Source organism: Ptychodera flava, chromosome 8, assembly GCF_041260155.1.
Source record: "Ptychodera flava strain L36383 chromosome 8, AS_Pfla_20210202, whole genome shotgun sequence".
In the NCBI taxonomy this organism is placed as follows: domain Eukaryota; kingdom Metazoa; phylum Hemichordata; class Enteropneusta; family Ptychoderidae; genus Ptychodera; species Ptychodera flava.
This window is the reverse complement of record NC_091935.1, coordinates 4,376,611-4,388,177: the sequence shown is the minus strand read 5'-3', so window position 1 is coordinate 4,388,177 and position 11,567 is coordinate 4,376,611. Positions and strand designations below refer to the sequence as shown.

Genomic DNA, 11,567 nt, shown 5'->3' with positions numbered 1-11,567 from the left:
TGATTGACATCGCTGTTCAGGGTACAGTCTGGAACCCTTCCACTCAATAGATTACACCACGTCTCTTTCGATACACAAAACACTGTCCGTATCCGTTTGGCAGGCTGAATCGATCGTCAATGTACAGAACTCCTCTTTCGCGATTGCGGTTCACTTGACAGAGGGTAAATTGACTATTGACACAAAGTAGACTGAATTTCGCTTAGCCCTTGCTGTTACTTGTATGAAACAGAATGATGCAAAACGAAGTGCTGATGATGAAATATCCGTATGTCTAACCCAGCAGAAATTTTCATTTTCTACCACGATAAGCTTACAGGCAAAGTGTCGACTCTTTATTTTTTTCCGCTCTTTTCTGCGTGAATACGAAGAAACAGTTAGCACATTTGTTCTAGATTAATATACGCGAGGATGAGAAACACACATTTTCATTTTTGGCTATTTTAGTCGTACGAAAATACTTGCTCCTGGCTACTGCCGTTTTAAGCCGATTAAACAGAGAGACCGCGTCATCTAAATTGCCTTCGTTCGCACCGTAGGCGATTTTGTTTCCTGCTAACGAGTGACGCTTCAGAAAGCAAGGCCTCGTGTGGAGGAGCTCGATGATAAAAATTATGTACAAACACAAGCTATGAACTTTTCCCGTGGTATAACGGTAAAAGCAATGAGTATGGATATTACATCGAAGAGATGCTCAAGTCAAACCAATCGGAATCGAAGTCAGAATCCTCCGTACCTACACACCTAGCAAAGAAGTAAGCTATTAAACCCATTCGGCTACATCCCAAGACTCAAGACATTTATCTCGGTAACTTCGACACTTGTTCTAACTGTGCACAGTGAGTAGTCGTTGCTACTACCTTATTGTTTAAAAATATCCAGGTAATGTTATTTTTTTCTTTGTCAATTAAGTACAAGTCTAGGTCTAATCTTGGAGTAATGCAATGAAACGTCTTAGTGAGAACATGCAGTTGAAATTCTTATCATAATGCTGTTGGATTAAATCACATTTCTCACCAACATTACAAACATGTTTTGAAGATTTAAACTTACAAAGCGGTATGTCCTACCCCTGCAAGATAATCTATTAATCTCTCAGGGTTTAGAATTATCCATATTGATGATCAGAACTCAAAATGTTCATCTCTTTATCTACATATTTGTGAAGCAAAAGTCAAGACAAGAATCAAGAATCAATTATAATCTAGAAGGACGTCGCATCATAGTTGAGGATGCAACTTCTATGCTGATGAAAAGGGACAAATTTACTCCTTGCTGATGAACTTAAACATGAATCCTGTGAGATGAAAACTGTCGAATGAAATTTGGGGATGGACTGATGTAGCTTTGAAAGGGGCGCTCAACATGAAAATGTGGAATGGCTTTATTCCCATTTGATATCTTTACCCGATATCTCATCTTATACCTCCGCCCATTTGTGTAAAATTTGACAGGGCCTATCTTTTTTCATATAAACGAGCACGTATGTGCTAATGGCTGAGGATCGACTTCCTCATAATTTACATATTGTCCGGGTTTCATATAACTTGTTACGAAACTATTTTTCGTGATATCGTTGATGCTGTTTACTGTCGTGAAGTAACGTCTGCTAGCGAGGACGAAATAATTTGTTGATTGCCTCTATCACCCGTACCGCCACGATTCGGGAGTGGTATCTGTCTTGGGTCACCAGCATTTGGTGTTGTGTTTTGAGTTACGCTGGTTGTATTTCCGAAGAACAACTTTCCTGTCAGAAACTCTCTGTACGCGTCTCTGAAATTCTTGTTGCAGCCGCCATACAGGATGGGATTGACAGCGCCGGCGATGTGTTGACAGGGATAAACTAAGATAAAGGCATCGACTGGCGTTGGTGCTCTTAATGCAGCATACGTGGTGGTCAAAATAACGTTCGGCAGATACCCAAGGGCTACCAGAAAGAACACGACCAACAGAACCTTTAACAATCTCACTTCATGGGCGTTCGGTCCCTGGTTTGTTCCAGTCTGGTTGGCAGCATGGGCCTGGATGCGTAGTCGACTTTTTCGAACGTATGCGAAAATCAGGATATAGAAGATGACAGTTACCACACTTGGAACGTAAAAGCTCATAACTACCTTAAGATACTCAGCATATCCGCGACAACGAAATACGACGGGAGAGTAACCAGCATGTTTTGACAGTATATAAGCGTAGGTGACAGATGGCAACACCCAGGCTGCCACTATTGCCAGTGTGACCGATATTTTGTTCGTGACTCGATGGTAGATTTTCTTGTGAACAACGTAGATGTAACGGTTGATCGACGTGAACGCTGTTAGGTACAGTGAGACTCCTAGACACGAATTTTGGATGATGGTGTGTGCTATACAGATATCCAAACCGAGACGCCATCCCCGATGCAGGTATGCGTCAATAGCGAACGAAGAAACCAAAACGGCTGCCAAAATATCAGTCAGGCTCAGGTTGACCAGAAACATGTTCGCTGCGGTACGCAGTTTCTTCTTGAGGATAACTGCTCCGATGAAGAGCAAATTACCGACAAGTGTCGTGGTGGTCAAAATTATTTCCACTATAACAGAAACTTGGGTTGTCCAAACTTGTGAGAACCGGACAGATGTCCCGTTCACAGCTACGCTTGTATTCATGGTTCCACTGACGAAGTTCGAAAGATGGAATGACAAACGACGTAGAGTAACAGTGGCTGATCTTATATTTTCTCATCTACGTCTGAAGTTTTATATCATGATAATTATGCAAGCCAATTTGCATTCCACCAACCACATTGCTGTCTGTAGAGCTATTTAGCGCCCTCTGCAGTCGTTATGGTGGAAGCGACCATTTCTACCTGTACTTCGTAAGAGTCTGTGATAAAAATGAATTTGTGCAAGCGATGCAGGATAGTTGTGACTGTTTTTGTGGGTTTTTTTCTCATTGCGATGCAGTAGAGTTATCGCCTGGAAAACTTATTGCCGGTCGTGTTAGCGCTACGTATGCCCAAACGCACTACTGTCGTTCATCTCACGCAGGCGCAGATGCCATTCTCTGTTCAACTTAGTGTCTTCTCAATCAAAGCATTTCCCAAAAAAAGTAACATAAATGCGTTATAACTTGCTAAAATGACTTTATTTTACAGACCTAAACCAAGTCTAAATTCTTATTTCTTGAAATATGCTGTCAAAGCATAGCTGTCTACCGAATGTGAATTACTTTGAAAAATGTTGGTTATTTCTCTACAGGTTGCAGCGCCATAACTGTCTTCTGAGTCAAAGTACTCACACTTGCAAGGCAAAATAATGAGACAATATGGCACCATAAAAAATGTCTTAAGCCTAATGTATCCATACAGACAAATAACTAGATACTCCCGGGGGTTATCAAATGGTTGTAGACATGCAAAATACATATTTCCTGTACTAGGACACTTTCCCAGTTAAAAAAAAATACCATCATTTCTCTCAAATTAAATTCCGCAAGGTTTGAGAAATTTCCATAAGATTGCCTGTCACTATGAAGTGTTTTGGACGGAAGCAATAGCAGATTCATTGGAAATAACTATAGCTAGCGACCGTGAACTTCTTAACATCGTTGGCTTTCCTGGAAAATTTCCATTCTGAAAGAAAAAGTAGAACCTGCATGTGATTTAACTGCCTAAGCTTCAGATTCTAGATACCTTATAGACACTTTCAGATTATATTTTTTTTCTCACTTATAGAAGTCCCAAACCCCGATAAAGAATACATTGTCTGAAAGCCCTGATATTGGGAAATCCGATTGTGCACAGTACACAGTCATTATTTGCATAATAGTCACGTGACAAGCGTTTTGCTTAACCTTCCAAAATTTGTTTTCCCCCTTTAGCGAACACGCTGTAAGCTTACGATTTCCGGGGAAAATGTGTGTATTGACAAGCTTTGGTAATATCCCTCAAATTTGTGTCTGGGATTTCCTTTCTATGCCTTTCTTTTTTGTTATACACTATTAAAGGTGTTAGACTAAGGTGCTTTTCAAGGAATTGTAATTGTTGCGCCATATAATTTCAATGGAGACTCGCAAAAAATCGCAGAGACGGATTTGAAGGGTAGTGCTAAAGCTTGTCAATGCATAAATTTCAACCGAAAATCGTGCAGCTTGTTCTCTAAAGAGAGAAAAAACAATTTTTTGAAAACGCTTGTCACGTGACTATTATGCAAATAATGACTTGTACTGTACACAGTCGGTTTCCCAATATCAGGGCTTTTAGAAAATATATACGTTATTGGGGTTTTGGACTTTTAGAACTAAGAAACAAATAAAACTCTGAAAGTGTCTATACGGTATCTAGCTACCTTAACGACCAAAGCGACATCTCTGTATATGTCCATGTAAATGCCTACATCTGCTTCTTTTAGTAAATTTTCTCTTTTTTTCTTGTGTCGCAGACACTAAAGACTTCACGTCTACTCCCTATAAACGTGCTTAATTCTGCTATTCAGTTTATCAGCATGCCTGGCACAAATGTAGCCTGAATTCATTCGACTAGGAGTTCCAGATTGACAGTTAAATACGTCATAGTGCGTCAAATAATTTACCATAACGAAATGATTGAAATCAAACATAATTCTATGTTCCCTAAAGACTAATTATGAAATACCAATAACAGAACATTTAATAGTTTCATTTCCATTTCCACCGATTTGACTCCGGGGTTTACAGTTTTTGTGTACTATTTTAATAAAAGGAAACTAAAACCATTAAACTGTGGTAGCTGAACTCTCTTGTGTTTTATTGACTAGAGATGATTTCAGTTTGATTCAAGATTTAGCATTGTCAGAAACAGAATCATAGCATTAGTTTGCAGTATTTGCAAATGCTCTCAGTTCAGTAACTGAAAAGCCCTGATTAACAATACAGCTCTGCTACATGAACCGAGAAAATGTATAATAACCAGACTGAAGTATGGCTTCCCTTAAAGATGCCTTACTGACGTTGTACCAATATACGTATTTACATATAAAATGCCAAAATGTAAACAATATGTGGTTATCATACAATTATACAATGGCCTCTCTGTCCACAGGAAGAGACTGAACGTCTGTTTAGGACAACCTCTATGGACAGAGCATGTGTACTCATCAGTAAGATAATCTGATTTTCTGAATCTAAAACGTATTTTCTTTACGTGATTTTACTTAAATTTTACCCGTATTCAATTTATTTAAGTTATCGTCAGTTTTGCATGGAAGTCAGAAACACCGTTACCAGAGGCCATCGCTTGTCAAAGTCAATACAAGCCCCGCCATTTCCATTCTATATATCGCTAGTCCTTTTTTATCGAAAACATGAAATAATCACGTGTCGATTTTGCTTTGCGGAATGAGAATAAAGTCGCATCATACTTTAAATAACGGTAAGAAATTCAAGTACAAGTACATGATCAAAGAATAGGCTTATGTACAATTATTTTGTTGAGCTTCAGGGATAATTGTTTAAATACCATTATTTCAAAACTGAGTATAGCTATAGCTATCATGTTCACAGCTTTTATATAAAAAACGAGGGACATCGCTTTTTGATGTCAAGAAATTTAATTTGAGGTATGTAATGAAGCTCTTTCTACCGGTCACGAACACACGCGACAGAATGGTCAGCCCTCGGCAGTCTAGGCAAAGTAACGAATTCACCAATAGTTCTAATTTGATGTGGCCAGTGGCAAAGTCATCGCTTTAAATGTTAGTTTTAAAATCTACTGTGACAAACCACAGCCTGGCATTCAATCGATGAATAGATTGTCTCTTTGTCTCGGAAAGAGTCATGACTAAAGTGTACATAGTATGTGGCCTACTAAGCTGCGTCAGTGATACTCTCGCACAGTGCCTGTATAATGTGGCATTGGTTTTTGGAAAACCGTATATATTCTGTGGTTCTGTCATACGCATTGATTCTCTGAAGACCTAGCTTCAGGTAGAATTGCGCCTCACAATTCAAAGAATGTAACTTTTTCTCAAACTTTCTTCATGGAAACTTTAAACTTTCCTCTCTTAATAGCAAGGATAAATGCTTTTAAAACCAGCCTGTGCTTCCGTAATAGGACAGTGAATTTCAACATATGACGATATACGGGTATACATGATGTTACAAAAAATTTTACTGATGATTGGAAGCAGGGTAATACCCCTATAGTTACCAACTAAATCTCGGTTCCCTTTCTTAAACAAAGGAACTATCATTCCTTTCACCCATTCCAAAGGAAAACAACCACGGTTTAGAATCCCATTAAGATATATAACAGAATCTTTCGAAAATCTTTACCACTGTACTTAAAAAATTCTACAGGTATTCCGTCAACCCCGGCTGTTTTCCCAAGTTTAAGTTTCTCCATTGCCAAATCAATTTCACTGGATGTTATCTCGCTGTCTAAATGCTAGTATCTACATCAACACCCTCTATTGGAATATCACTCATAGAGTCTTGTAACGAAAATGACTCGTTAACAAAATCATTGACTTGGTAGTAAAACTCTTCATAACCTTCATCTACATTACCAGGTGTGTTAAACAAAGAAGAAAAATAAATAAACCAATCCTCTGAAGTTATGGACTCGGATGGTCCTGGAGTGTAAGTTTTCATCATGGACCAAAAACGTTTTGAGTTTTGGTCTTCAGCAGCTTCCTCAAACATTCTTTGCTTCTGGATGTCATGATTTTGTTTCTTCAACTTAATAACATTACGGTAATGTTTTTGAATAACTTTAAATTCATCATACGATGTAGCTGTAAAAACAGACTTATGGATCTTCAGTGCCTGTTTCACTTTAGATTTAAGATCATTGCACTCTTTATCCCACCAATCATTTTTTCTTAACCTTACTTTCTTCGGTTTACAGATTTTCATAGACACTATGGATTGATAAATTGCATCATTCAGAAGTGAAACAGCCTCATCAATATTACCCTGAGTAATAAGCTGATGGATCTTTGTTACAGTGACATGGACAGATACATTATTCCAAAAACTATTTACATTATCAAGAAAATCGTTGTTCCATTTATAGCAAACCAAATTATTATATGGAGTTACAGTCTTTTGAACACAACTATCAGGCTGGCAAAGCAAATCTAGTTCAAAAACAAGTGGTTGGTGGTCAGATTCGACTCTCGTATCAACAGAGATATCTTTTAAAAGGTATATGTCACTTGCGTGCAACAAGAGATAATCAACAACACTCCCACCATTTCTTGTAATACAAGTAAAGTTGCCACTTCCGTGGTCTTTAAAATATCTGCCGTTCATTATTTTGAAGTTAGTACTCTTACAAAGCTCTAATAAACATTTACCATATTCATTGACAATAGTATCACATGACTTGCGTGATGGCAAGTCGTAATCGAGATCGTTATTTGCACCAGGCAAATATTTATCATTGTGTATAGCATCGGAAAGAGAGCTAGTACGGGCGTTGAAGTCGCCGCAGATGATTACAGGAAGATTATACATTGCAGAATAATTGGCTAGTTCATCTTCTAGCACCTGAAACGTTTCTTTGCTTGAATAATTTGAAGATCCTTCGGGAGACAAATATGCAACACAAATTAACAATGAATTAATTATACAGTCACCTTTAAAACATATTTTCGCCCACAAGAGATCATCTGTTCTACTTGCCAGTTGTTTTACGCTTTCACAAATGGAATGCTTTACAAATAGAGAGATACCACCTGAGTATCTCCCAAATTGCATACGCTTTTTCCTTGCCAAATTTACTGCATAATAATTCGTCAGATCAAAATCAGCAGTACTACGAGCCCACGTTTCAGTCAAACAAATAACGTCAAATTGATTTACATAAGAAAGAAAATCCACATCGGAAAGTTTAGACACGAGTCCATTTATGTTCCAACAAATAAAACGAGTTAAAGGTTCATTTATGCTATGTTCTGCCCCATAGTTTAAGGGAAAGTCGCTGTCGAGAGTGTCTCTTTGGCTTCGGCCTAGACCCTATCTGTTACTGTCATTGACGGCTCGGATGTCGTTTAACGCGTCATCAAAAATGTACACCGTACCATCAATTTTGAGCTTGTCATAGTTAATGAAAGCACGTTTTCCTTCCTCACGAGCTTTCTTCATATACGGGCCAAGTTTCCGTCGTTTTTCGCGCACGGTTGGTGAAAAGTCTTCGCCGACTTTGTACGGAGTATTCTTCAAAGCATCTCTTGCACGCTGTAGCACCTGTTCTTTTTGCTTATAACGCGAGAATTTAGCGACAATTGGTTGTGGGTGTGACTTGGCATTTGTTAGCCTGTGAACTCTATCAAACTCGATGTTGTTTCCATCCAGGTCAAGTTTTTCAGATATAAGCGATTTGACTTTGTTTTCAGACTCTTCCCAGGTTTCATTTCTGGCTTGGTCGATGCCATAGAATAAAAGATTATCACGTTTCATCCGACCCTTAATATTATCAAGTTCACGTAATAATGTCCCCATGCCGTCTTTCAGATGTTTATTTTCTTCCGCTAGTCTCGTAGTTTCTTCTTGACTTTGGTGAAGTTCATTTCGTAGGCTTGTGACTTCATCTTTTAGTTCACCAACTTTCATGTACACGTCTTTGATAGATGTATCAATTTGACTTTTCAGGTCCGTTTTTAATTCACGTATTTCACGAATAATGTCGGACAAATTGACATCATCCGAGTCACCAGACGGTTCGCTTACATTTGAATTGGACCTAAGTTCCCGTTGTCCCATGTAGTCGGTTAATTTAGTCGGGCGTGGTTTTGGAGGGCCAGGATTGAGCTCAACATCGCCAGAGATTACTAACAAAAGTGGAATGAACACTGGTGTATTACCTTGAGTTTCTTTGTACTCCATTGTTTCCGAACGTCGGTCAAATTCAACGAAGTTGGCACTGTTAGTGAACGAAGTCGAAAGGTTGTAAACCGCTGAGTTCATTGGTGGAAAGGACTCGGCTTTTGATAGTACAAAACCCATCAGGAAGGTCAAGTTAATGACGAGCATGGTAAACGTCGTTCTATAGACGAGGTCCAGAACAAATGGCCATTTGGTGCTGTTTGTCTTGTAGCAGGTGCCTTTACTAACGCACCGCCAAGATTTAGGATGTGAAAACACACCTATATGATTTCTCCACATTTCCAGACCAATGCCCATCGCTTCTTCTTGGTGTTACAATTCTTTACAGACGTGGAATGAGTCAGTGTATCGTTGCAAACAAGCAAATTCGGTGAAAAGCCAGGAGCAGTAATATTGACCTGTTACCTCACCGATTCCAATATGGCGCCCATTTTAGTACGATTGAAAATATTTTGTATTAGATACAGCAATATGGAAATATCTGTCAAAACATAAATCTCGTTTGTATTGTGCATTCGTGGACTTTGAAAAAGCCTTCGATAGAATAGATCACAATTCCATGTTTTATAAATTGTTAAAGTTGGGAATGAAGGGAAAAATGTTAAAAGTTTTAAAGTCTATGTATACAAATGTCAAGTCATGTGTAAGAACACCTCATGGCATCACTGAATTCTTTAACTGTACTTATGGTGTACAACAGGGTTCAGTTCTCTCTCCTCTTTTATTCAACTTTTCATCGATGACATTGGGGAAACACTTAAAAGTGGCTTATATGATGGTGTTTACGTAGGTATGTTAAAATTATTGTATCTTTCTTTTGCCGACGATCTATCACTCACGAGTAGTACTGTAATTGGTTTACAGAGACAACTTGATAAACTTTCTTTGTACTGTAAACAGTGGAAGTTAAAAATTAATGCTACCAAAACAAAAATTGTTGTTTTCAGAAGAGGGGGGAGACTAAAAAACTACGAAAAATGGAATTTGGAGAGAGTCAGAGTTGAAACAGTTCCTTACTTTAATTACCTTGGCTTAACGTTGTCTTCTACTGGGATCTGGTCAATGGAACAAGAAAACCTTGCCAGACAAGGTAAAAAGCCCACTCACAATGTTAAGAAATATTTAAGCAAATATAAAACTTTAGATATTAAAATAGCTTTAAGAATATTTGACCACAAAACCTCCAAATATTGATGTATGGCTACAAAATTTGGTGATTTCACGATGGTAAATATATAAAACAGGGCCAGGGATTTTTTTGTATATGTACTCCATCTAAACTATATCACATAAAACTCTGCTGTCTCAGGTGAAATGGTTAGGCATTGCTTAAAAACTTACAGGATTCGTCACATTATCAAATACTGGTTAAAATTGTTGTAGGTATAAAAAATAGATACATTAAGCAATGCTATGACTACCAGTTTGAGATGGCAGAGAAAGGATTTAATTGCTGGGCCAAAAAAGTCAAAGATCTCTTATTTTCATACAGTTTCGTATAATTTGGAACATGCAGACAGTAAGCGATGTGTCTATCTTCTTGTCTGAATTCAAACAGAGAACACTTGATATAGGCGTTCAACAATGGAGAACGAACCTGGAAACTTATTCAAAACTAGACACTTATCGCTTGTTTAAAGTGATTTAATTGTTGAAAAATATCTCAACTATGTCACTGTGGATGTATTTAGGAGAGCACTGTGTAAATTTCGAATATCCAATCACAGTTTGAATATTGAAAGTGGACGAATCCAAAAGTTACCTAGGGCAAATAGACTATGTATGCTATGTGTATTGAACCATGTTGAAACTGAATTGCATTTTTGTCTAATATGCCCCTTGTACTGTAATTTACGCAAACAATTTATACCTGAACGTTACTATAAAACCCCTACACAACTAAACTTTAAAAGATTAATTAACTCCCATAATCCTCACACCCTAGTAAATCTGTCGAAGTATTTATTTTTTAGTTTTAGATTGAGGGAGACCTCACTCCAAAAGTTGTCTGCTTAATGAGATTTTGTAACTATGTATAAGCCCCACATATGCATTCACTTGTATGTATTTTTCACGTTTTGTAAAAAAGGCCGGTGGCCTACATTACTGAATAAATACCATATATAATAGCAAGGATAAAAATCTAGGGTCATCATGCAAATTTTGGTACTATGGAAACGGATATTTGATATTCAGAATAGCCACCATTTCTGCGTTAACTGTACTGGTACTCCTTATTAAAGTCACAGAAGTAACTGAAAGATAATCAGACATTTTTTCGCCTAAAAAGCAGTTAGAAAACAAACACAGAGCATGTCACAGTAACATGCATATTTTCATGTGAATTCACTTTACATTTGCGTAAAGACGTAAAGAAAACAACAGAAGTTAAGCGCAGAGAAACAGATAACAGGACAAACGCTTGTTCTCTGGTTCACTCCTTAAATGTCCATGGAAATGATATTTTGTACCCAACGATGATGAAAAATATTGGCGCACATGGCATTTGCTTTTTAATAAAGCATTGTGTCCGGATATTTGCGCCCGGTTGAGATAGCTGGGCTGGACCAGTGATCGTCCTGCCCAACAGTTTACGTCGCAGTCCATCTGCCCTGGCAATGCTTTCCTAACCCCAGCCATTGGTCGTATATCCTAGCTGAATACATCAGCCTGGATGGATGCTGGTTTCTTGCGAAGCTGTTGGGAGAACCTAACATTACGCT

The 11,567-nt window shown here is 38.1% G+C and overlaps 1 protein-coding gene across 1 annotated transcript; it reads right to left on the bottom strand.

The window, feature by feature from the left end:
* Positions 1-1,586: 1,586 nt before the first annotated feature.
* LOC139139474 (melatonin receptor type 1B-like) lies at positions 1,587-2,645 on the bottom strand. Its single transcript, XM_070708388.1, has one exon. It carries the CDS (start codon positions 2,643-2,645, stop codon positions 1,587-1,589), a length of 1,059 nt encoding a protein of 352 aa, XP_070564489.1.
* Between the last annotated feature and the right edge of the window lie 8,922 nt (positions 2,646-11,567).

Bases quoted from the DNA above. Each gene is read 5' to 3' on its own strand.
- LOC139139474 (XM_070708388.1), bottom strand. From the start codon at position 2,645: ATGAATACAAGCGTAGCTGTGAACGGGACATCTGTCCGGTTCTCACAA.